This window comes from Vipera berus (assembly GCF_964194415.1).
Source record: "Vipera berus genome assembly, chromosome: 2".
Taxonomy (NCBI): Eukaryota; Metazoa; Chordata; class Lepidosauria; order Squamata; family Viperidae; genus Vipera; species Vipera berus.
The window spans coordinates 228396071-228423430 of record NC_138203.1 but is presented as its reverse complement, the minus strand read 5'-3'; the positions used below and the strand labels follow the sequence as shown (position 1 = coordinate 228423430).

At 41.5% G+C, this 27360-nt stretch overlaps 1 protein-coding gene across 1 annotated transcript in view; it reads left to right on the top strand.

Annotated features, from left to right (window-relative positions):
• Positions 1–11453: 11453 nt before the first annotated feature.
• Positions 11454–27360, top strand: part of NUP210 (nucleoporin 210) — a 93661-nt gene continuing 77754 nt past the window's right edge. Inside the window, exon 1 of the mRNA XM_081318633.1 lies at positions 11454–12317. Coding sequence (XP_081174759.1) covers positions 12154–12317 — 164 coding nt within the window. The 5' untranslated portion in view covers positions 11454–12153. The remainder of the gene's footprint in view (positions 12318–27360) is intronic.

Here is a 27360-nt window from a genome sequence, read left to right as displayed (position 1 = left end):
AGGTGGCATGGCTCAACTTGGAAACTCTCCCTTTCCCCTCAGCATGGCTGGCTCAGGAATTCTGGGAGTTGAAGTCCACGAGTCATAAAAGAGCCAAGGTTTCCTACCCCCGGTCTAAGAGAAAATGACTGGCCCAAAGTCACCCAGCTGGTTTTCATGGCTAAGGTGGGACTAGAACTCAAGGTCTCCTAGTTTCTGGGCCACCACCTTCACCAGTACGTTTGGCAGACTCAAAGCTGGAGGCTTGCCATCCTGGCAGACTGAAGCATTTTCCTAACAATTAAGTATATTATTGCTTTTGATATAAAATTTATATCCGATGTTTAGCATTGAAATTGGCCAGTTCTTCCAGTGTAAAGTATAATAAGGCACCACTGATAATGACAAATGGCATATTAGATGAACCACTGTATGCTCCCCTGTGGCTGAATGATGCTATTAGGAACTGTAATATTGGGGGCTAGGCATCTTTATCACCCTGCTATCTTTAGAGCCTCTACACATATTATATTGTGGACAGGATTTTTAAGAATACCTCTGCAAACAAGTACAAGCCCATTGTTCAATGGTAGTGAATAGTCCAACTGAGTGGTAATTAAGGTGTAAGTTACTGCTTTAGTGACAGCAATTCATCCCTTAATCTCCACTTCGCCTTTGGGAGCAATCTGGAAGCTAAATTAAGTACAAAGCGCAGGAACTGAATGCTGCCACTGCAGAAGAGCATCTATTGTAAAATTACTGCGTTGAAATCAGTTTACTTCTGGGCTCAAATTAAAGTGTCTTTACAGTTCTACAAAGAGCAGCACCAGGCTGTATCAGGCAATTCCTTGCCAGAACAAAATCCGGCCATTCATTTTGATCATTACAAACAGGTTTGCTAGAGTCCTGCTTCTTTGGGAGGGTCATAGGGTTTTGTTAAAGTGCGCTATGGATAAGATTTCTCAGTAGTATTTTCACCGTTCTGGCTTTTTCTGCAAACAAGCTAAGAGTTTTATTTCACTACACCCATACAGAATGGGGGTACCACAATGATTTTGTTCTTCGTTAGAAATGTTACTGTAATAATTGTTTTGATAACATTAAAACTTTAATGTGTGCTGCCTATAGGAGCTAGAAATATCATGAAAGAAATATATAAATAATTACCCATGTTAAACCTCTAATTAGTATAAGAAAGGTGTCCCATTTAGCCAATTTGATCCATTTTATCGGCTTCTTTTCACAGTCTTTGATTGTTCAGGTTAACTCTATTTACTTGCACATATATGCGATGAAATGAGTTATAAAGGGTTATAAATGTATTAAAAATATATAAATGGTCAATTTAGAAGTAAGAAATAATAAATAAAAAACAGATGTTGAATATGTGCTTTTGTTTCCTATAAAGTCTGTCAATTAAAATCTTTAAATGGAATATAAAAAATAGTGTAACTAACATCCAGCTGGTTATGCACAGCAGTGAAAAAAATAAAAATAGAAAATTCAAAGATGCAATCCCTTGGCTACAGTAATGAAAAACATTTATTTATAGAGTGATATCTTGGAAACAACTGAACATTCTTACTTATATTTCAGCAGATGCGTGGGTGCATATCACTAAATGGAATCATATATAAATACTAAAATACAAGTTACAAAGTTCCATTCAAATAGAAGAGAGAGGAATGTGAAAATTGCAGAGCCAGATTGCTTCAGACACTCAAATGACACTGCAAGTGATTACAATAATCTGACATGAGAGAAATAGTGTAAGTCTTAGACGTAATAAAAGCTGTTCAACCATGGAAGTGCATATACAGGACTTCAAAGTTTGGTTTTATCATAAACAGCTATTTCAGTGCAAGCATGATCTTTTTTTAAAAAAACACTTGAAAAATATATGAAAAACAACTGTTTCAAACTTGAATGAATACACCTATTGTATATTCTTTCAAACAATCTACATTGGGGAACCACAAAAGGAGATTTTCTTTAAAGGATTACAGGCAGTCCTTGACTTACAATCACAACAGCCCCAAAGTTCTGTTGCTAAGTGAGATATTTGTTAAGTAAGTCCTGCCCCATTTAAGGACCCTTCTTGCCACAGTTGTTAAGTGAATCACTGCCGCTGTTAACTTGGCAACATGGTTGTTAAGTGATTCTGTCTTCCCCATTGACTCTGTTTGTCAGAAGGTCACAAAAAGTGATCACATGACCCTGCAACTGTCATAAGTACATACCAATTGCAAACCATCCAAATATTGATCAGGTGACCACTGGGATGCTGCAAGTCATAAATGTGAAAAATAGCCATAAGTCACTTTTTTCCAGTACCTTGTAACTTCAAATGGTCACTAAATGAACTGTTCTAAGTCGAGGACTACCTGTACTGATTGATTGGATGTGAAACGTACAGACCGATATTTATAAGACTCTTCCAAGTTAAAAAGAATACATATAAATACAGTATGCTTCCTTGCTAGTGTATAAAAACTTTAATATAGGTTCTACAAAAAAACCCCTGTGTAGATCAGATTACACTGTTGAACAGTTTGTGTCTTATGTCCTGACTTGGAGTTATCAGCTTTTTCCAGGACCAAATCAGAAAGTCTTGCTTTTTCCCCCCATTCTGGCTAAGAAGTATGTCTTTGGAAGTCCAGCACAGCAGGAATGAATCACATTGGGGAAGCTTGGCCCATGCTTCCATGCTCATATGCCATCTGTTTCTATATTTATTGCTTTTCAAATGGAAAACTGCTCCATGCATTATACCCATCTGTACAGTACATACCACTAGAAGAAAAATATTAGCAAAGAGGAGATACTTCAGTTCCTACCTAAGGAAACATTTCAATATGTAACTTTCTGCGTCAGGAAGCCACTGAATAGTGAACTAATTCTGTTCTGATTAGTTCCAATCCTCCACAGCATGTTGGGGAAGAAAAGAGATGAGTTGAATAATAAAAGACTGGTACTTGACTTATTCTGCTTGCCTTGCCTGGCTTTTATTACTACGACGACTATTAATGAAAAGTTTGTCCTTATAAGCAAGTCAGTTGTGACTTTAGGTCAGACATGTCAAATGTATCAGAGCTTTTTCGCCATTGCCGGCAATGGGGTGGGCGTGGTTTCCCGGTGATGCGTCCGGCCTGTGGGCCAGCAGTTTGACACCCCTGCTTTAGGTAGATTTGTAGATTATAATTTCCCCAGATAGGCTGCTCTTGCCTGAATTATCATTAATATTCCAACAAGTTCCTGGATGTAGTACCAACATGTACTACATGTAAATCTTCTCTAAATGCAATGCTCTGAAACCAGCTCATCACCAATTTGAAGATATTGTCATTGTAGTTAAGAAAATAATCATGCTGTAATCATTGGGATACCACTCTAATGGCAGAAAGTGAAGAAGAACTAAAGAGCCTCTTGTTGCGGGTGAAGAAGGAGAGTGCAAAACTTGGGTTGAAACTTAACATTAAGAAAACCAAGATCATGGCATCTGGCCCTCTCAATTCCTGGCAAATAGATGGGGAAGAAATGGAGGTAGTGACAGATTTTATTTTCCTGGGCTCCAAGATCACTGCAGATGGGGACTGTAGCCAAGAAATTAAAAGACGCTTGCTCCTGGGGAGGAAAGCCATGGCAAATCTAGACAGCACACTAAAAAGCAGAGACATCACCCTGTCAACAAAAGTGCGTATAGTCAAGGCTATGGTCTTCCCAGTTGCAACGTATGGCAGTGAAAGTTGGACCATAAGAAAGGCTGAGCGCCAAAGAATTGAGGCCTTTGAACTATGGTGCTGGAGAAGACTCCTGCGAGTTCCTTGGACTGCAAGGCGATCAAACCGGTCAGTCCTAGAGGAGATCAATCCTGACTGCTCTTTAGAAGGCCAGATCCTGAAGCTAAAACTCAAATACTTTGGCCACCTAATGAGAAGGAAGGACTCATTGGAGAAGAGCCTAATGCTGGGAAAGATTGAAGGCAATAGAAGAAGGGGACGACAGAGAATGAGGTGGCTGGATGGAGTCACTGAAGCAGTAGGCGCGAGCTTAAATGGACTCCAGAAGATGGTAGAGGACAGGAAGGCCTGGAGGAATGTTGTCCATAGGGTCGCGATGGGTCGGACACGACTTCGCAGCTAACAACAACAACAAAATCATTGGGAAGGAAAGAATACTATACAAGGGACAGTACCAGGTAAATAGTGTGATAGTTACACTGATATTTGCCAATTGGTAGGAGAGATCTTCATTTACTTACAGTCCCTCAGATTGTTTTGAGCTACTTGTTAACAGCAGACTACATCCACTATTGGATTACCAGTATGGAATATTGACTTGGCCTTCTTTGTTACATGAATAAAGTCAGGGATACATAACTGTATTTCAAAAGTGCATCAGTCCAATTCCTCTATTAGATATGTAGCAATGAAAATGTGTATTCACTGAATAGATTCTGTACAATTTGGAGCCATGCACTTTCCAGAGGAGCTTCAGGGTTTAATTCAATTTTCTTAATTTGACATTTGACTGGGCAACAAGTATTCTGCATAAGCCAATTTCATATGAAAATATCTTTGCTAAAATTGAACAATTTTTTTCTTCTTTGAAAGAGCAATTCTCAGATATGCAGTATTATGGTCAAGAATGAAGCCTACAATAGCAGCTAAGTAAAACAACTTTAAAAAAAAACGGTTATTATTCTAATGGTTGTAATTGAATGGCACATATTGTATCTCTTTGTAACAAGGCCTTCTAAGGGCTCATCTGGACAGCTTGCAAAAATTAAAAATGGATTCTGTAAATAAACCTGTGGAATTATTTTACTTAACATTTTTTTCTAATTTCAGACTTAATAACTTCACTATTCTTGTGATATGGTGATAATTGAAAGTCAGCTGTTGCAAAATTCCACAAAATATAAACTATATTCTAGATCAGACATGTCAAACTCACAATGTCACATGACATCACGCAACGTATCGGAGACTTTTTGCCATTGCGGGCAATGGGCTAGGTGCAGCTTCTGGATGGCGCATCCAGCCTGCAGGCCGGCAGTTTGAAACCCGTTCTAGATTATGATAAGGAGAAATTTTCTTAGCAAAACAGGAATAAACAATCCTTAGCAATATACCGTATATACTTGAGTATAAGCCGAATTTTTCAGCCCACTTTTGGGGCTGAAAAATCCACTTCGGCATATACTCCAGTGAACAAAAAAAAGAACTTACCGAGGACTTGTGCGCGGCCGAGGCTTCGGTGCTTCCGGGATCGCGCGCACCTCTCCCAAGCCGCCGTCGTCCGGAGACCTGCCGAAGTTTGGGGAGGTGCGCGCGCACCTCCCCAAACCTCCCCAAACGTCGGCAGGTCTCCGGACCTCCGCGCCCTGCCTGCCTGCTTCTTTCCGCTGCCTGGCTGCCCTACGATGTAACCCGCTTCATGATCGAGTGCGACGCCTGCAAGGACTGGTTTCACGGCAGGTAACACAAAGCGATCGGGCCTTTCCTCCCCCCCTTTCCCTCCCCCCTCCCGCTCTAGGGCAGAGATCCCCTTCCTATCGCTCGGGGCCTTTCGTCTCTTTGGCTCGCCAGGGCTGGAGCGGCGAGAGCGAGCGGCAGAGGAGAGATGGTGGGCTCCTGGCTGCCGCTTCTGCTCTGTGCAGTTTTCCAACAGGCCTTTTTGGAGAAGAGGAGGAGGAGGAGAAGCCACTCTCGTTTCCCTCTCTTGTATTTTTTTTGTGTGTGTGTGTGTGGTTTTGTTTTTGTTTCGTAAATTGTCGAGCCCGGGCATACACAATGGACTTCCCCCCCTCCTTCCCGGGGCTCTGGTGTCAAGGGGCTGCGGGTAGTGGTTTTGGTGAAGGAGAGAGCTATTGTCCTTCACTCGGGGAGGGACGGCGGGAGGACTGGCTGACTGACTCGCTTGTACTATAAAGGGTGTTTCTCCCCCTTTTTTAAAAAAAAAATTTTGGAAATTATTATTTTATGAGCTCCTGGTTTCTGGCCGGCTCCCTCCCTCCCCCGATCGGGGGTCTTATTGGGTGGATTCAATGGGGAGGGTTAAGGATTTAAGGTTAGATGCTCCCCTCCCCTCACTTTCTCCAGAGAAGGCATGGAGAGAGCAGAACCGAGGGAGGGGAGGTTGAGGAAAGCGGTTCCACAATGTCTGGCTAAGAGGGAAAAGCCAGTGAGCCAGTCCCGGGAAAGATCCCTACCGAGCAAGCGGGAACCGCAAGGACTGGGGCAGCGGAGGCGGCTCCCGGAGAGCCCGCGCTTCGGGCGGTCACTTGCTTCGCGTCTCCTGAGGGAAGGGGGGGCAACTGGAGCGGGCATGTTTCCTCGCCTGCTGGGCGCCGCGATTTGCCCGGGGAACGCGTGGGCCCCGAATGGCAGCGTGGAGCGAGGAAGCGGACAGCCAGGGCTTCCCCGAGAGCCGCGGCCACACAGGGTATTCCTGTGTATTCAGGCTTGCAAAATGGCGGATCGAGCCTCTGCCGGCGGCAGAGGCTTGCGGAGCGCGGATCGAGCCTCTGCTGGTGGCAGAAGCTTGCGGAGCGCGGATCGAGCCTCTGCCGCCGGCAGAGGCTCGATCCGCCATTCTGCAAGCCTCCGCCGCCGGTTAATACCCTGTATTCAGCTCTGGGAAGTGGGGGGAAGGGGGAGAGAGGGGGAGTTTGGGAGGAGGGGGAGGGGGAGCTCCACGGTGCAAAAATAAAGCCCTGCCGCTCTTCGCGTTGCTTGCCCAACTGGCTGTCACGGGACCGCACGGATCGTCTCGCTCCCACCGGCAGCTGATTCCTTCGAGTTTGGTCTTGAGCGATTTTGCATTTTCTCCAGTGCTGAAAGCCACTCGGGGAACTTGAGTTACCGGCTCCCCGATCGCTCCACCCTCATCTTCTCTTCGTTCCCGCTTCCCCTTCCGAAGGTTCCTCTCGCCGTCCGTGACTAAAGTCCCACTCCCACCCCCCGCGGCAGGTTGGATCCCCCCCAACTATCTTGAGTACCTCCTAGAGCCCCGCGCTGCCCTCCCCCGGGCCACCGCAGCCGGAGAGGACGGCTCTGAAGGTAGATATTCCGCCTGTAAGTCGCAGAGGGACCCCGGGTGTTCATAATTGATCCATAAAAACCTAATACCGAATAAAAGTACGATACATCAATAAAAAGATCCAATTTGATTTTTTCCCCCCGCCACACACACACACACACACACAGGTTGGAGACCCTCCGACGTGGCTTGGGCACCCAGAGGCTCCCGCTGCCCCCTTTTCTCCACCAGGCGAGAGAGGCAAAACATGCACCAGCCCTGCCCCCATCCACCTCCAGTATGGATGGCTCTGCCGAAAGAAAAGCAGCCGAAGCAAGCCTCCCATTGAGAGAATGGGGCGGCGGAGGCTTGCAGAACGGCGGATCGAGCCTCTGCCGGCGGCGGAGGCTTGCAGAACGGCGGATCGAGCCTCTGCCGGCGGCGGAGGCTTGCAGAACGGCGGATCCCAGCCTCGGCTTATACTCAAGTCAATAACTTTTTTCAGTTTTGGGGTAAAATTAGGGGTCTCGGCTTATACTCGAGTCGGCTTATACTCAAGTATATACATGCAAGTTTCAATCTCATTTTTGAAGTTCAAAAATTGTGTAGCTAAATTTTACATACATACGGCTTTTCTCAGGAAAATAAGCCTCAAAACATATAGTTTAAGAACACCTACTGTATTTTGAATATTTTTTTAAAAAATGAAAAAGTACAGCCTACCAAAAAAAGAAACCAAACCCTTTCAATGTTGTAGAAGTAAATTTTGTATCCTTGTAGTGAAACAAATGAGATTTCTCTTAGCAATGTTTTCTTTCATGTATCATCATGGGTTTAGGCAGAGAGGGTTTGTCTACCCTACGAGCATGATATTATATGAAGAGAAGTTCATGATATTAACATTTTCAGGTAAAATAACCTTGAATCTGGATAACTGTTGGGTTAGTTATTTTGCAGCTCAACTCATCTGATCTTCAAAGCCTTGATTTACACACTTCTATTTGCTTTGTCAATTACATCTTTTCTTCCTTAGACAGCAAAACTTATATTTATGTTGCTTGCTTCATGTTTTCTAATGACTGCTAGAATCCCTTGCCTGCAATCAAATTCTAATAATAATAGCTTGTCTTTTTCATCCTGCTGGCACTTTGCAGTGCTGATTTAATGATGTCTGAACTTTTTGTAAACATCAGTTGTAGATATTTTATAAATCTTCAAGACACAAATTAAAATTTCTCTGGAAGGGAAGTTATTACAGGTTTTTTGCCTTCCAGACTTTCTCAAGGGATTACAGTCACTATCAGCCTGTAGAATAAAATAACCTTCAAGTTCCATTTGAAGGGGGGGGGAAAGCATTTTATTCCGGCATTCTCCAGCTTTGGGTGTGCAGATTTCCAGTATTCCCTCATTCAGACCACAGAGTCTCCAGATCCTAGGACAAAGGCTCAGTTACATTACTTGGTCAGTCAGGGGCAAAGATATACATTGAGATCACCAGTATATTGATGAAACTATGTGTTGTGTACTGGATTCTTTGCAAGCAGGAGACGAGGCGAGAGAGTTCAGGCAGGAACATGTTTTATTGAATAACAGGAACTGAACTAGTAACCAAGGCTTCTATGCAGCTATTTATACTGCTGGCCACTAGGTGGCGGCCAATAGGTTTGAAGGAGCCTATTGCCGCCCTAGAGCCAACCAATAGTCGTCCTGGAGACTGCCTGTTTGAGAAGCCAGCGACCGTTACACAGACTCCCTGATTAAGCAATCTCAACAGCATTCAAAGAAACATGTCAAATGAAACAGGCCCAATACATTACATTATGTACTATTCTGATGGATGACCTTTCCCAACAGCTTCATGTAAATGTAAATGGAGAGATAGTAGAGCTCAAAGCACCTTGAAATATGGAAAGATATGGATTATGGTATAATACATTCTTGTATGTGTCTGTGTACATGCACACAGGATTTGAAAAGTCACCTGGAAGATATCTCTAGTGCTACATTGTAGGTAGGAGAAACAAAAATCCTCCAGTACTATCTTCTAGAATTTAGGAAAGAATGGGTCCAGAATCAGATAGTAAAGTCCCAATGCTGTCTGCCAAACCTGAAAATTAACTTTATTTAGGGTTTGAACAAATTGCTCAAACAATAAATTAGCGCTGATGATACATTGAAGGATGCAAGGAAAGATTACACTTTTAAAATGTTTATAGGCTGAAGGGAACATGACAGTGACAAGGGATGCCATTTCAATTACTGGGGGGGGTCCACCAAAAAAAAAGCAAATTAAGCCCATTAGGTTCATAACATGCCTATTTCAGACTGTTTAAAAAAGTTTAATCTCCCTCCCTAGAAAATTTGCCATTTCAGCATTTCTGTGCTTTCATGGGATCCAGATCCCTAAGGTGGAACAGCCCACATAATCCAGAGGGACTGGGACTTTGAGAATCTATTCTTCAATCAACATCTCAGCTCCGAATGATATATTTGAAATTGCCCAGAAACTGCTTGATATATTGAAAGCAGGCTGGACGTGTTCCAATACAAGGAAGATCCCATATATTCTGATATAATAACAATAACAATAACAATAACAATAATAATAATAATAATTTAATTTCTATACCGCCCTTCTCCCGAAGGACTCAGGGTGGTGTACAGGGCAATAAATACAATAAAAATACAATGTACAAAAGTTAAGAAAGAATTAATAATGTAGCCCAATTACAGTAAAAATTAATAAAATTAATATTAAAATACCCCAAACCCATCAGACAAGGCCGGCTTGTTCAAATAAATAAGTCTTTAGGTCACGGCGGAAGGAGCGAAGGTCAGGAGCCATCCGGAGCTCAACCGGTAAACGGTTCCAAAGGTCTGGGGTGCCCACAGAGAACGCCCTCCCCCTGGGGGTCGCCAGTCGACACTCTTTGACCAACGGCACCCTGAGGAGGCCCTCTCTGTGGGAGCGCACTGGACGAAGTTGATGCCGGCAGCAGGTGCTCCCGTAAGTAATCCGGACCCATGCCATTTAGGGCTTTATAGGTCATTACCAGCACCTTGAATCTCACCCGGAGGGCAACCGGAAGCCAATGCAGCTCGCGGAGTAGAGGTGTTACATGGGAGTATCGGGAAACCCCCAACACCACTCACGCGACCGCATTCTGCACCAGCTGAAGCCTCCGAGTAGTCCTCAAGGGCAGCCCCATGTAGAGAGCATTGCAGTAGTCTAAACAAGAGGTCACGAGTGCATGAGTGACTGTGCGCAAGGCATCCCGGTCCAGATAGGGCCGCAACTGGCGCACCAGGCAAACCTGGGCAAAGCCCCCCCTAGTCACAGCTCCTATATGATCTTCCAGGGAGAGCTGTGAATCTAGGAAGACACCGAAGTTGTGAGCCCTATCTACGGGGGGGGTAATACCTCACCCCCATATAGAGGTATCTATCAATAAAGTGCCTTGCAAATAGGTCACAATGAATCAAGTGTTTCTTTTCTTCTTTCTTACAGATCAAGATTTAATAGGGGGGGTTTTTGCTACTCTGAAGTGTTTCACTGGAGCTCTGATCAGATGCCTTGGTGGAGCAGTGGGCTAATGCCTCCTTAAGTAACACCAGCTGCCTGCAATTAGTGCAGGTTCGAGTCCCACCAGGCTCAAGGTTGACTCAGCCTTCCATCCTTCCGAGGTAAGTAAAATGAGGACCCAGATTGTTGGGGGCAATAAGCTGACTTTGTAATAATGCCGCTGGGGGGGGGGCGAAAGCCCTAATAAGCAGGCATATACATAGAATGAAGGCTATTGCTAAGCACATTGATTTGTGCTTTAGATTGTAAGCCGCCCTGAATCTTCGGAGAAGGGCGGGATATAAATGGGAATTAAAAAAATGCATCAGAAAATAGATCACTGTCAGGCAACAGGCTGCAAGACAAAGTTTATCCTATTTAAGCACTGAATTCCTTAGTTATCTTCTACCACAACTGTTTATTTATTGAGAACCTCTGTTCCTTTATGGTCCCTTTAAGTGACAAGGAAAACCTCAGCCTAATAAAGAATTTAGCAATGGTCAGGTGGATACATTTTGCTAAATCACATTTTGCTGAATTAAGGCAAAATTGGCAAGAATCATAAAACATAGACAATTTTATTAGGATTGCATTTAGCATTTGAGGGAGGTAAGAGTAATGCAACAACGCAAAAGAGGAAGAACAAGATATTTGTTCCGTTATTTCTATTTGAGGGGGCTTGGAAGGGGAACTTTGAACCTGCCACCAATTTTTGCTGTCAAAATTCAACAGGGTAGCTGCACCAAAGAAAGGGGATCCAGCGGATTTGGTCCGGCCATTGCAATTTGCTTATCTTACCCTAATCCATAGTTCATAAATATCAACACATGAAGCCAGAATTACACAAATTAAGTTTACAGTTCAATATTACTAGGAGATAAAAATCATAGCTGCGGGCGAGGTGATTAAGAGAAATCCAATTACCCCATTCAGATAGGCTTAACAGCTTTTTTTATATATATAATCAATCCAAGCCAGTTTCAGTGTTGATACATTGTAACCAACTTTTTTGCGCCACCTTTCAACAAAAAAATAAAATAAAAATGATTCGGTTCAGCACGGAAAGGCAGGCCCAGGAAACTGTTTCGACAGGTTTCTTCTACACTCCCTGTTTTCCACTCCTTCAGATCGCGGTCTCTGGAGGGGAAAAGAAAAAGAAAAAAAAACAAGTCCCCGCTTCATTAGCGGTACCGAAAATAAACAGGAGGAAAAAAAACCAAGAACCCTTCCTTCCCATGAGGTCCGGAAGAGCGGCTGCAGTGTCCCCAGCGGCTGTTAAGCGAAGTCAAGTTTGGCACCTGAGGCTGCTGGCTTTCGTTCTCCCGCCTCGCAGCCAAGGTCCTTCTCACTCCGCCTCTTAACTACGAGGGGGGCCGCGCTTTGCTTTGCCCGCGCTGTGACGTCCCTCGAAGAGTAAGTCGAAGCGGGCAATTCCCGCCAGGACCCCCGGCGGAGTAAAGCGCTGCAACTTAAGGCGGCTCGCCCTTTTTTGTGCTCGGGCTGAAGAAGAAGAAGAAAAGAAAAAAAACGCTCCCCGGAGAAAGGCGCTGAAGACGGTGAAGGGGATTCCGTAGCCACTTCCCAACAGGATGACAGCTGCCGTCTCTGCGCCCCGAGCGTCGCTTTGGCTCCTTTGGCTCCTGCCTTTGGCCGCGGTGCCTTCCAAGCTCAACATCCCTAAAGTGTTGTTGCCCTTCTCTCGGAGCGCAAAGGTTAACTTCACTCTGGAGGCAAGCGAAGGCTGCTACCGTTGGTAAGCGAGGGAGGGGGAGGAAAGCTGCTGCGTTTGAGCGCGCCGGGCCCTCAGAGCTGAAGCACATGGCGCAGGTGCAGCAACCGCTGGCGCAACACGGAGGGGAAAAAAGAAGCTGGGGTTTAGTTGGGTGCTCGAAAAAGCGAGCTCCTCTTTGGACCTACGCCGAACGAGTCAATTGGCAAGATATATATATATATATATATATATATATATATATATATATATATATATATATATATATATATATATATATATATATATATATATATATATATATATATATATATATATATATATATATATATATATATATATATATATATATATATATATATATATATATATATATATATATATATATATATATATATATATATATATATATATATATATATATATATATATATATATATATATATATATATATATATATATATATTTTAAAGGAGTTGGTATTCTTGAGTGGGTTCCACAGTAGACTAGAACAGGGGTCTTCAAACTTGGCCCTTTTATGACTTGTGGACTTCAACTCCCAGAATTCCTCAGCCAGCTTTGCTGGCTGAGGAATTCTGGGAGTTGAAGCCCACAAGTCATAAAAGGGCCAAGTTTGAAGACCCCTGGACTAGAACAACTCTTACTTTGCTTTCAAACTAATTAGTAAGTCTCTAAGGCGCTTGCGCACTGCCTGAGACTCGGGCGCGTAACGCACACCTTGCTTCCAACCTTCAGAAAAATCAGCCCGTAAATCGGGAGAGTTGTTTTTCTTTTGTGGCTTTCTTTTGAACCACAGATATTCACATTTACCGTTCGGGGATCCCCGGTTCTTCGCTTCAACGCTGTTGGGGGTGTTAAAAGTTTTGTTTCTTCCGGACGAGCGCCAGAATTATTCTGAGTACAGGAATACAGTATGCGCGGTTGTGGCCTCATCAGAATTCAAAACTTTCTGGAACAGAATGAATTGTATGCTAATGTATTGGTTTTCTTAAGAACTTAGGATGGACTGCTGTTGGAAAGGGAAATTTTATATGGAATAAAAAGGAAATTGTGCAAGTCCTTGCTCGTTTAGTCAAGACTTAAAAGTAGTAAAACTGGTTGATTCTGTATTCATCTTTTTCCTGTGTTTTATTAACCTGTGGTTTGGGGGGGGGTTAGTACAGAACAAGAGCTATTGAAATGGACAGTTCTTTTGCAAGTCTCAAATAAAAGCCTGGGTAGTATAATAATCATTTTTCTTAATTATAAAAGAAACATCTTTTTATTCTTCAGAGTATGATCTTGCTCTCAGGACAAGGAAAAATTCAGATTATTTCCAAAACTATTATTCCACCCTAACTCTGTGTGTGTGTGTGTGTGTGAGAGAGAGAGAGAGATCTTTTTATTCATCTTGATCTTTTCATGCATTTTATTTAGGTAAGATATTTACATGCTGCTGTCCAAGTCTACTTATTTTAACAGTAAAAATAACTTCTTGTAATATTAATAGATTTCCTGTGTATTGGTAATTATAAAGAATATTTGAAATATCAATACCAATGCACAGATTTTATCAGAAGTAAGCCTAATTGTGTTCAGTTAGTGTATAGTTAAGATTTATAGGGTTAGAACTTTAGTGACTAGTGCATAGCGTAATCTTAAATATTCATAGCTATTTATTTGGGTTTAAAATATGGCCTTAATTGTATAGAATGTGCAGGTATGGTAGTATTTATATACTTCTTACTCAAACAATATTTTGAATTATTCAGTTATGAAAATCTCCAGGATCTTTCATAGTTTAATAACTACAATGTCTATAAAGATGAATTAACCTTCTCTCATAATTCACTATTGAGTTACTTTCTATCTAGTGTCACATATGCAACAGAAGTTAATATATTGCTATCTTCATCATATTTCTTTCTGTGTCAGAAGCTATGCTAAACCAAGATTAGCAAATGTATTCATTTTTGAAAATTTCAATTTAAATGTATTTACATAATTAGATCAGATAGCAATAAGATGGTAGTGTTAAAATTTGGGAAGCATAACAGGAACAAAGCTGCTTAAAATGCAGATCAGGTAACATTGTAATTGTACTCTTTAGTCCAAAAAAGAACTGTCGGTCAGTTTAACTGCCAGTTTGATCATGCACATCATTAAAATAAATTCCAAAGAATTAACTGAAACTTCTTTGCAAAATTGCACTAAGAATTAATTAGTTCATGTTGGCTTTAAGAATAATTAATCTTGGATTGATTTAGCATGGTGTATGAAACTAAAGTTATAGTCTAGGCATACTTAACCTTTAATGTTAACAATAACATTTAACCTAACATTTAAAATTCTAAATTGTGCTTATTATTGCCAGTGGTTATTTATCTATGGATGATGTTCCAAACAGCAGGAGAAAAAGTGCTCCAATGGTTTCTTGTTTTTATGCTCCCTGGCTGATAGTTGCCCTTCTTTGTAGGAAGTGGCTGGTGCTTCTGGGTTTTCATTTTGCAGAAAAGAGCCATGACAGCCTGATTTGAGGGCAGAGGTACCAGTCATTCACTGTATTCCAATGACACACTGCCCTATTGATGAGCTAATCACATCTTAGCCTCGTATTTTATGTATTTTATGTTAACATGGAATATGGTTTGGTATATCATGCAGTGTTAAAAAAATTGAGTTGAATAAGCCTGTTGTGTAAACATTTACGGTAGTTTTAAAAAACGCATGTCAACAAGACCTCCTTCATTGTGCGCCTGGTCTCTCTCTCTCTCTCTCTCTCTCTCTCTCTCTCTCTCTCTCTCTCTCTCTGCTTTGGTTAGTTTTAGTGGTAAAAAAACAGTTCAGAAATAATGGACACCCTTTATCCCATTCCAGATGACATTGAAATTATGATCAGACCAATAAGCGGCATCTAAAACATGCAGGGGTCTGTATTTTTAAACATAATTTCAACCATGAATCCAACTTAAATGATATGCTAAACCTAGCCGTTGCAGATCTAGTAACCCAAAAAACTAGACAACCATGATTTTTCCATCAAAAAAGATTAAAATGAATCATAAATAATAATAATAATAATAATAATAATAATTATTATTATTATTATTATTATTATTATTATTATTATTATTGCTGTTATTATCATTATTATTAAGTTGGAAGGCACCTTGGAGGTCATCTAGTCCAACTTCCTGCTCAGGCAGGAAACCCTATACCATTTCAGACAAATGGCTGTCCAGTCTCTTCTTAAAAATTTCCAGTGTTGGAGCATTCACAGCTTCTGGAGGCAGGTTGTTCCACTGGTTAATTGTTCTAACTGTCAGGAAGTTTCTCCTTAGTTCTAGGTTGCTTCTCTCTTTGGTTAGTTTCCATCCATTGCTTCTTGTCCTGCCCTCAGGTGCTTTGGAGAATAGCTTGACTTCCTCTTCCTTGTGGCAGCCCCTGAGATATTGGAACACTGCTATCATGTCCCCCCTCGTCCTTCTCTTCGATAAACTAGACCACGGGTCGGCAACCCGCGGCTCCGGAGCCGCATGCGGCTCTTTGGGCCGTCTACTGCGGCTCCCAGCCGCCCGGTGCGCGCGCACCTCTTCGAACGGGCAGTGGTGCGCGCGCACCTCTCCAAATGGAAAGTGGCACCGCCCGTTTGGAGAGGTGCGCGCGCACCTCCCTGAATGGGCGGAGGTGCGCGCGCACCTCCCCAAACCTTTGGAGAGGTGCGCGCGCACCTCCCCGAATGGGCGGAGCTGCGCGTGCACCTCCCCAAACCTTTGGAGAGGTGCGCGCGTACCTCCGCGCGAATGGGCCGCGGCGTCGCTCTTTGAGGAAGCTGCCGCGGCCCGTCTGCAAAGCTGCCAAAAGCGGCAGCTTTGCAGATGGGCCACGGCAGCTTCCTCAAAGAGCGATGCCGCGGCCCGTTCCAAGAGGTGCGCGCGCACCTCCCCAAACCTTTGGAGAGGTGCGCGCGTACCTCCGCGCGAACGGGCCGCGGCGTCGCTCTTTGAGGAAGCTGCCGCGGCCCGTCTGCAAAGCTGCTGAAAGCGGCAGCTTTGCAGATGGGCCACGGCAGCTTCCTCAAAGAGCGATGCCGCGGCCCGTTCCGAGAGGTGCGCGCGCACCTCCCCGAATGGACGGAGCTGCGCGCGCACCTCTCCGAACGACCGGAGGTGCGCGCGCACCTCCCCAAACCTTTGGAGATGTGCGCGCGTACCTCCGGGCGAACGGGCAGCGGTGCTGCTCTTTGAGGAAGCTGCCGCGGCCCGTCTGCAAAGCTGCCGAAAGCGGCAGCTTTGCAGACGGGCCGTCGCCGTCGGGCAACCGGGAACCGGTTCCATCTCACTTTTTTAAAAAATGGCAACCGCGTGCGTCCGCGCATGCGCAAAACATTTTTTTCGCATGCGCGTGCATGGACACACGCACGCGGCTCCCAGTTTTTTTAATTTGTGATGGAACCGGTTCCCGGTGGCTCTTTTCCTTTTTTAGGTTGCCGACCCCTGAACTAGACATACCCAATTCCAGCAACCGTTCTTCATATGTTTAAGCCTCCAGTCCCCTGATCATCTTAGTTGCTCTTCTCTGTACTCTTTCTAGAGTCTCAACATCTTTTTTACATCGTGGTGACCAAAACTGGATGCAGTATTCCAAGTGTGGCATTACCAAGGCATTGTAAAGTGGTGTTAACACTTCACGTGATCTTGATTCTATCCCTCTGTTAATGCAGCCTAGCACTGTGTTGGCTTTTTTGGCAGCTACAGCACACTGCTGGCTCATATTGAAGTGATTGTTACAATAGAGTAGGTGAAATCAAATTTAGATGTATATATATTCAGCTGTCCATCTCTGATGTTCTGGGTGAATAATTTGTGAAAAAATTAAATGAGGCCTGGTTCTTTGATTTTTCCTGTGTAAGTTAGATCAATCATTTTCTATAAATCTTGATAAGATAGAAATAATAATTAAATTTAAAAGTGATGTGAGATATTTTTTCATATTCTTTATGCAGTCTTGCCAATGACACTATTTAACCACTTGTACCTATGTTGCAATTATGATAGTTAATTTGCCCATGTAATTTATTTTCACGTAAGCGGACCCTGAACTTGCAGGAATAATGCTAAGGAGATAATATAATTTGGGTAAATTTTGTGAAAAAAGTGTAGAACCTATATAAATGTTGTACTACTGTGGCCATAAAATCACAGTAGGGTTTCTTCAGACATTCAGATGCTTTTAGCTTCTACATGCAACGAGGAAGGAGAATTGGTTGCTCCTCTATTGTTTAACATATTGTCGTCCTAAATGAAAATAGAGTGCACCAGAAGGACTCCTTTGTTCCTGCAGGCTGTTCCTGTGATTTAGAGCCCTGATATTGTAATCTAATAAAGCATGCATGTTTAAGCTGTTAACCACCCATGACTGACTGACATAATCACATTCATACAGCAGAGCACTGCTCACTGGGGCTGTGCAATGATCCAGATTTGAAGGACTGTGCAGAAATACCCCAGTTGTACCTGTTAACAGCTTAAAAAGCGAGTACAAAAAGACATGCTTGATTTCTAGAGATAACAGCAGGTGCATTAGACATACCCCTGTGTGCTCCAAATCATCTTTCAGAGTTCAACAGGCCAGTGCTTGTGAGATGTTAACAACTATCTTACAATAGGGTTCAGAGTTTCTCCCATTAGAACGGTTGGACAACTGACTTTTAATGTGCTATCTGCCTATATATATAATGTTGGTGCTAGTTCTTGCTGAGTACAGTTAGTCTTGTACTATGAGTGGTCGACTTACAACCACGATTGAGCCCAAAATTTCTGTTGTTCAGTGAGATTTGTTAAGTGAGTTTTTAAGTTGTTAAGTAAATCTGGCTTCCTCATTGACTTTGCTTGTCAGAAGGTCACAAAAAGTGATCACATGACTCTGGGACATAGCATAAATTTGAACCAGTTGCCAAATGTCTTAATTTTGATCACATGACTGTGGGGATGCTGCAAAAGTTGTAACTGTGAAAAACAGACATGTCACATTTTTCAGTGCCATTGTAATTTTGAACAGTCACTAAACTGTTATCCATCAAAGACTAGCTTTATTGGCTACATGTTATTGATCATTTGTCTTGAATGCACAGTACAATTAGTGAGAATATTTAGAGAATTCAGGAAGTATAATTAGGATCAGTTAATTCAACAGACTTTTTAAAAATGAGAACAAGTATTAGCATTAATTCAATGTGTCAGTAACTTTGAGCATGTATATATGTGTGTGCATGTTTGAAATAGGTTCCTTTTTTATGTAGAGTAGAAACCAACAAAACAGGAAGAACTATTGCACCAGGCCTCTATTTAATCTCAAATTCCATGTGTAAAGCAAGGAACGGAAATAAACTTTTGAGAGTAAAGTTTTTATTTGTAGTTACCAAAGTAGGCTTCTTTACATTTCCATTTGTACTATTTGTGGTTCTGTTCTGTAGAGTCTGCTGAAAAAGCAATCTGACAGTAGAGAGTTATAAATGCACACAGACATGCATACATATTCTCAGGATTACTAATCATTAATACTATCTGAAAGTCTGTATTACAGATTGGAAATGAGAAATTTGCAGATGTGCCATGGGTATAATTATCTACTTACTTCACATGACATTAGATTTTTCAGTCTTCCAGTTTGAGGAGTAGGGATTGTACAACTAGGGTAATTTTTAAATAATACGTATATGGATGCAGCCAAAAGTTATGTTTAGTGGATGATTTGCAAAGTAGATTTTGGATTACAGTATTTATCTAAATATGTTATTAAATTGTGTATGTATTTCAGAAGATTCAAATATATCATGCTGTACTGAGATTGGGTTTGGCCAGTCTAAAGAAAAGAAGAAATAGGGGAGACATGATAGCAGTATTCCAGTATTTGAGGGGCTGCCACAAAGATGAGGGGGTCATGCTCCAGAGGGCAGGACAAGAAACAATGGTTAGAAACTGATTAAAAAGGGAAGCAACCTGGAATTAAGGGGAAACTTCCTGACAGTGAGGACAATTAACCAGTAGAATAGCTTGCCTTCAGAAATCATGGGCACTCCATCACTGGAGATTTCTAAGAGGCTAGACCAGACATGTCAAACACAAGGCCCGGGGGCCGGATCCGGCCCGCGAAGTGGTTTCATGTGGCCCACGAAGCCATACTGGAAACAGTGAGGGAACGGCCCCCACTGCCTTGGCCCTGGCCCAGAGACCCTCCTTCTGCCAGAGACCCTCAGTTCTGTCCCACTCCTGCCCAGGCCCCCATAGGCACCCTTGATGCGAACAATGTAGAGCTGGCCATGCCCACCCAGTAGGCCATACACACTCTAGCCACACCCACCCAGTAGGCCACACCCACCCTGGCCACCCCCACTCGGCCCCCTGAGGGAAACCGCAATGCTGATGTGGCCCTCAATGAAATTGAGTTTGACACCCCTGGGCTAGACAGTCACTTGTCTGAGATGGTATAGGTTTTCCTGCTTGAGCAGGGGGCTGGACTAGAAGACCTCCAAGGTCCCTTCCAGATTCTATTCTATTCTATTCTATTCTATTCTATTCTATTCTATTCTATTCTATTCTATGTTTATGTTTCTTCAAAGATCCAAATGAGTTTAGGCACTTGAAAATATATTTTGGCAAGTAGTTTTCAGTAATTTAGATTTGTTGTTGTTGTTAGCTGCGAAGTCGTGTCCGACCCATCGCGACCCTATGGACAACATTCCTCCAGGCCTTCCTGTCCTCTACCATCTTCTGGAGTCCATTTAAGCTCACGCCTACTGCTTCAGTGACTCCATCCAGCCACCTCATTCTCTGTCGTCCCCTTCTTCTATTGCCCTCGATCTTTCCCAGCATTAGGCTCTTCTCCAGTGAATCCTTCCTTCTCATTAGGTGGCCAAAGTATTTGAGTTTTAGCTTCAGGATCTGGCCTTCTAAAGAGCAGTCAGGATTGATCTCCTCTAGGACTGACCGGTTTGATCGCCTTGCAGTCCAAGGGACTCGCAGGAGTCTTCTCCAGCACCATAGTTCAAAGGCCTCAATTCTTTGGCGCTCAGCCTTTCTTATGGTCCAGCTTTCACAGCCATACATTGCAACTGGGAAGACCATAGCCTTGACTATACGCACTTTTGTTGACAGGGTGATGTCTCTGCTTTTTAGTGTGCTGTCTAGATTTGCCATGGCTTTCCTCCCAAGGAGCAAGCGTCTTTTAATTTCTTGGCTACAGTCCCCATCTGCAGTGATCTTGGAGCCCAGGAAAATAAAATCTGTCACTACCTCCATTTCTTCCCCATCTATTTGCCAGGAATTGAGAGGGCCAGATGCCATGATCTTGGTTTTCTTAATGTTAAGTTTCAACCCAAGTTTTGCACTCTCCTTCTTCACCTGCAACAAGAGGCTCTTTAGTTCTTCTTCACTTTCTGCCATTAGAGTGGTATCATCTGCGTATCTTAGGTTGTTGATATTTCTTCCGGCAATCTTAATTCCAACTTTTGATTCATCTAGCCCTGCCTTTCTCATGATGTGCTCTGCATATAAGTTAAATAGGCAGGGTGACAGTATACAGCCTTGCCGGACTCCTTTCCCAATTTTGAACCAATCAGTGGTTCCGTGTCCAGTTCTCACTGTTGCTTCTTGACCCGCATATAGGTTTCTCAAGAGACAAATAATATGGTCTGGTACTCCCATCTCTTTAAGAACTTGCCACAGTTTGTTATGATCCACACAATCAAAGGCTTTAGCATAGTCAATGAAGCAGAAGTAGATGTTTTTCTGGAACTCTCTAGCTTTCTCCATGATCCAGCGTATGTTGGCAATTTGATCTCTAGTTCCTCTGCCTCTTCGAAATCCTGCCTGTACTTCTGGTAGTTCTCGATCCACATACTGCTGAAGTCTAGCTTGTAGGATTTTAAGCATGACTTTGCTAGCATGAGAAATGAGTGCAATGGTGCGATAGTTTGAACATTCTTTGGCATTGCCTTTTTTTGGAATTGGAATGTAAACTGATCTTTTCCAATCCTGTGGCCACTGTTGAGTTTTCCAAATTTGCTGGCAAATTGAGTGTAGCACTTTTACTGCATTGTCTTTTAAGATTTTGAATAGCTCAGCTGGAATACTGTCACCTCCACTAGCTTTGTTGTTGCTCAGCTTTTCTAAGGCCCACTTCACTTCACATTCTAGGATGTCTGGCTCGAGGTCAGTGACCACCTCATTGTGATTATCAGGGACGTTAAGCTCATTCTTGTATAGTTCTTCTGTGTAATTTTGCCACCTCTTCTTAATCTCTACTGCCTCTGTTAGGTCCCTGCCATTTTGGTCCTTTATCATGCCCATTTTTGCATTAAACGTTCCCTTCATCTCTCCAATTTTCTTGAAAAGATCTCTGGTCCTCCCTATTCTATTGTTTTCTTCTATTTCTTTGCACTGTTCATTTAAGAAGGCATTCTTATCTCTTCTAGCTATTCTCTGGAATTCTGCATTCAATTGGGCGTATCTTTCTTTTTCTCCCTTGCCTTTCGCTTCCCTCCTTTTCTCAGCTATTTGCAAAGCTTCCTCAGACAGCCATTTTGCTTTCTTGCATTTCTTTTTCTTTGGGATGGTTTTGGTTGCTACCTGTTGTACAATGTCGCGAACCTCTGTCCATAGTTCCTCAGGCACTCTGTCTATCAGATCTAATTCCTTAAATCTATTTGTCACCTCTACTGTATATTCGACAGGGATATGATTTAATTCATACCTGAGTGGCCTAGTGCTTTTCCCTACTTTCTTCAGTTTAAGCCTAAACTTTGCAAGGAGAAGCTCATGGTCTGAGCCACAGTCAGCTCCTGGTCTTGTTTTTACTGACTGTATAGAGCTTCTCCATCTTTGGCTGCAGAGCATATAGTCAATCTGATTTCTGTGTTGACCGTCTGGTGATGTCCATGTGTAGAGCCGTCTCTTGGGTTGTTGGAAAAGAGTGTTTGCTATGACCATCGTATTCTCTTGACAAAATTCTATCAGCCTGTGCCCTGCTTCATTTTGTACTCCAAGGCCAAACTTGCCTGTTATTCCAGTTATCTTTTGGCTTCCTACTTTAGCATTCCAATCCCCCATGATGATAAGGACATTGTTTTTTGGTGTTAGTTCTATAAGGTGCTGTAGGGCTTCATAGAACCGGTCAATTTCATCCTCTTCAGCATTGGTGGTTGGGGCATAGACTTGGACTACTGTGATATTGAATGGTTTGCCTTGGATCTGAACTGAGATCATTCTGTCATTTTGAGGATTGTATCCCAGTATTGCTTTTCCTACTCTTTTATTGACTATGAAGGCTACTCCATTTCTTCTGAGGGATTCTTGCCCGCAGTAGTATACCTGATGGTCATCTGAATTAAATTCACCCATTCCTGTCCATTTTAGTTCGCTGATACCTAAGATGTCGATGTTCAGTCTTGTCATCTCTTGTTTGACCACGTCCAGCTTTCCTTGATTCATGGATCTTACATTCCAGGTTCCTATGGAGAAAAAATCTTTACAGCATCGGACTTTCCTTTCACCACCAGACACATCCACAGCTGAGCGTCCTTTCGGCTTTGGCCCAGTCGCTTCATTCTTTCTGGCGCTACTAGTACTAACCCTCTGCTCTTCCCCAGTAGCATATTGGACGCCTTCCGACCTGAGGGGCTCATCTTCCAGCGTCATATCGTTTTGCCTTTTGGTACTGTCCATAGGGTTTTCATGGCAAAGATACTGGAGTGGGTTGCCATTTCCTTCTCCAGTGGATCACGTTTTGTCAGAACTCTCTGCTATGACCTTTCCGTCTTGGGTGGCCCTGCACGGCATAGCTCATAGCTTCATTGAATTATGCAAGCCCCTTCGCCACGACAAGGCAGTAATCCATGAAGGGGAATTTAGATTTACTACTAACCTATTGTTCAGATGGATTGATAGTTTTCAGTTCATATAAATCTTAGTTAATGTGGCCAGCAATAGCTGGTCAGAGAAGGTTTTAGTAATTTAAGCAATCATTTATAAAACAGATGTTTAGAGCTAATTGGCCAGGAACCCGCCACAGTAATCCAATCTGGGTCTGTCACCGGGACCCAGATTGTATCCTGCAATATTATTCAGGGACATGTATATTTGCCTTCATTCCACCATAGTAAGTTTATTCTCTTTGAATCTAACAATTTATTCTCTAGATCAGTATTTTGCAGTTCTGAGTATGACACTTCCCGCCTCTGTATATGCAAAATAAGTTTTAAAATATGTATAGATGATTCTTACATTTTTAAGTCTTTATGGAATGTGTCAAGACTCAGCCCAAACAGTTTAATCATCAGTATGTTAATTCAGAAATAATTCTTGAAGGGAAGGTACTAGGAACAGAGGATAGAGGAAACAAATCTGGAGAGACTACAGAGAAATATGAAGGCAGAGACAAAGAAACAAAAGAGATCCGCACAACGAGAAGCACAAGACCCAGATATAAGTAAAATAAAGGGAGAAGAATGGAGGATTCTGTCACTGAATATCAATGATTTAAATTTGCCAATGAAAAGACAGAAAATTTTTAATAAACTTATTCGTGAAAAACTAGATATAATAGCAATTCATGAAGTTCATATAAAAGAACAAAAACATTTGTTAGATCAGCCAAAACTAGGAAATATATTTGTATCATTAGATCAACAAAAAAGAGGGGGGTGGTATTATATGTGAATGAGCAACTGGTAGCTAAACAAGTTTATAAAGATAAAGAAGGTAGAATATTGATAGTAGAGGTAGAAATAAACCATAGGAAAGTAGTGATAGTAGAAAGATATGCCCCGAATGGAAATCAAGAACAGTTTTTCAAAATGTTACATAATAAGATACGTGATATAGTTTACAATGAGATCTGTGTGCTAGGAGATTTCAATGCTATTATCGATAATAATTTGGATTATAAAGGTAATAAGACTAGGAAAAGGAAAAGAAGAACACTACCAAGATCCTTTTTCAAATTGGTCAAAGAACTAAACATTCAGGATATATGGAGAGAAAGGAATCGTGAGGCAAGGCAGTATACATACTACTCTAATCGACATAGCTCGTGGTCTAGGATCGACATGGTGTGGATGTCAAGGGAAATTAACTCTGAAGTTGAAGATGTGTGTATAGAGACATGCACCTGGGCAGACCACAATCCTGTGAAATTTAGCTGGAAAGGGTCCAAAAAAACATCTAGATGGACTATACAAAGATCAATATTAAAAGAAGATGACTTCAGACTAAAGATGGAGAGGGAATTGGACTTCTTTTTTAAAGAAAATAAAACTGAAGAGACCTCTGTCCAAAATCATTGGGACACTGCTAAGGCAATTATGAGAGGAGTAGCTATAGCATATATGGCAAAAAAGAATAAGAAGAAAAAACAACAGAAAATGTTAGAAGGGGAATACAAAAGATTAGTAACAATACTCCAACAAGAACTGCAAAAAAGAATGTAAAATGACAAATGGACTTAATTAAACACAAACTTAACATTTTAGAAAAAGAAAAATTAGCACAACAGATAAGACGTATAAAACAGAACTTCTTCAAAAATGCAAACAAACCTGGTCGATGGCTTGCACACAAATTGAAAAAAACAAAAGGAGAAAAGTTGGATTAGTAAATTAAGAGATGACAAAGAGAGAATACACTATCAAGAAGAGGAGAAAAAAATTATAGCCCAGGAATTCTATGAGAAATTATACAAGGAAGATAACCAGGAAAATGAGAAAGCGGAAGAATGTTTCAAAAAAGCAATACTACCAAAAGTTACAGATGAAATCAAAAATATGTTGAATGAAGAAATTAGGATGACAGAGGTGATTACGGCCATTAATAAACAAATCAGGCCCTGATGGTCTTCCGACAGAAATCTACAAGGAACAACAAAACATCTTAGGACAACCTTTATTGAATGTGTTCAATGCAGTCCTGGATGAAGCAAAAATTCCAAAGTCATGGTCAGAGGCGAATATTGTTCTGATCCCAAAAGATAACACGGACCATACATCAATCCAAAATTATAGACCTATATCCTTTCTTAACTCTGATTACAAGATATTTACAACAATTATAGCTAAGCTATTAAAAAGATTTTTAAAAGATTTTATACACGTGGATCAGAACGGATTTTTACCCAAAAGACAGACAAAACACAACATTAGGATAATATTGGACACGCTAGAATACTATGAAATTCATAGTGGACAACAAATGGTGTTACTATTTTTAGATGCTCAGAAGGCCTTTGATAATGTTAAGTGGTCATTTATATATCAACAGCTTAGGTATATGGACATGGGTGAAAAATTTATAAACATAATTAGGGCAATATATTCTAATCAGGAAGCCAAAATAATAAATGGGGAAGTAACCAGGAAATTTCAAATACAAAAAGGAACACAACAAGGATGCCCTCTATCCCCATTATTATTTATACTGACACTAGAGGTCCTAACGAGGATGATTAGAAATGAACCACATATAAAAGGATTAGAAATTAAAAAAGAAATTTTTAAACTTCAAGCATTTGCAGATGATTTGGTCTTTATTATGGAGGATCCACAACAACTGTTTGAAGAACTAGATAAATATGGTGAAGCTGCTGGGCTGAAAATAAATAAGGGTAAAACTAAAATGATTGTTAAAAATATGATGAATAAACAGAAAGAAAATTTGGCTAGAATTATGGATATACAAATAGTTAAGAAGATAAAATAAAAATAGTTAAGAAGATAAAATATCTAGGAATTACTATTACGGCCAGATGTACTTCAATCAAAGAAGACAATTATGATAAAATAGTGAAACAAATAAAAGAAGACCTGGAAAGATGGGGAAACTTGAGTCTTTCACTGTTAGGGAGAATTGCTGTCATAAAAATGAATGTAATACCTAAAATCCTATTCCTGTTCCAAAATATTCCTATACAACTAGATCAAAAAAATTTCGGGAACCTGAACAAACTGACACTAAATTTTATATGGCAAGGGAAAAAACCAAGGATTAAAGTGAAACATTTGCAGGATGCCAAAGAAAATGGGGGTTTAGGACTACCGGACTGGGAAACATACTACCATGCAGCGGCCCTAGCCTGGATTAGAGAATGGATAATTTTAAAGAATAAAAGATTATTAATTTTAAAAGGCCATGACTTGCAATTAAGCTGGCATGCATTCCGGTGGAATGAAAAACAATGGCTATATCAACATTTTCAAAAACATCGGATTAGACAAGCGCTACTCAAAATTTGGAATAAAATTAGAAAACAAAATTACATTAAAGTACCAGTCTGGCTGTCCACCCTCGAGGCGATAGTTTATCCAAACTTGTTCAATTTGAAAAATAGCATCTCGTACAAAGATATTATGAACGATGTGGGAGAATTGAAATCCAGACAGGAACTAGAACAACAAGGGATAAAATTGGAATGGTGGGCTTACTTACAGATACAAACACGATATGGGAAAGATAAGAAAGAGTGGGGGATAAATATTCAAGAAACTGCATTGGATAAAATCTTATTGGGGCCAGATGAGAAACAAATAAGGAAATTGTATAGTCTGCTAGTGGGGTATAAAATGATTGAGGAACAAGTTAAAGAACCAATGCTGATATGGGCTAAAAATTTGGGACATGGTATCAATCTTGATATATGGCAAACTCTCTGGGATAGAAATAAAAAGATAATGCTGGCCTCAGCTTATAAAGAAAATTTATATGAAATGTTCTACCGGTGGCATCTCCTTCCAGCTGTATTAGCTAAGATGTACAAAACTATATCCCCTAGCTGTTGGAAATGTTCCAAAGAAATAGGTACTTATTTTCATGTTTGATGGTCCTGCAATAAAACACAAAAGTATTGGCAAAGGATATGGATATGGATAGAAGAAATATCAGGATGGAGAGTAGATTATAGACCAGAATTTTTCCTATTTGGCATAATAACAGAGAAATATACCAAAGAAGAGTTATATATAATGATTACACATCATCACGGCAGTGAAAATGACGTTCACCCAGAAATGGAAAAATCG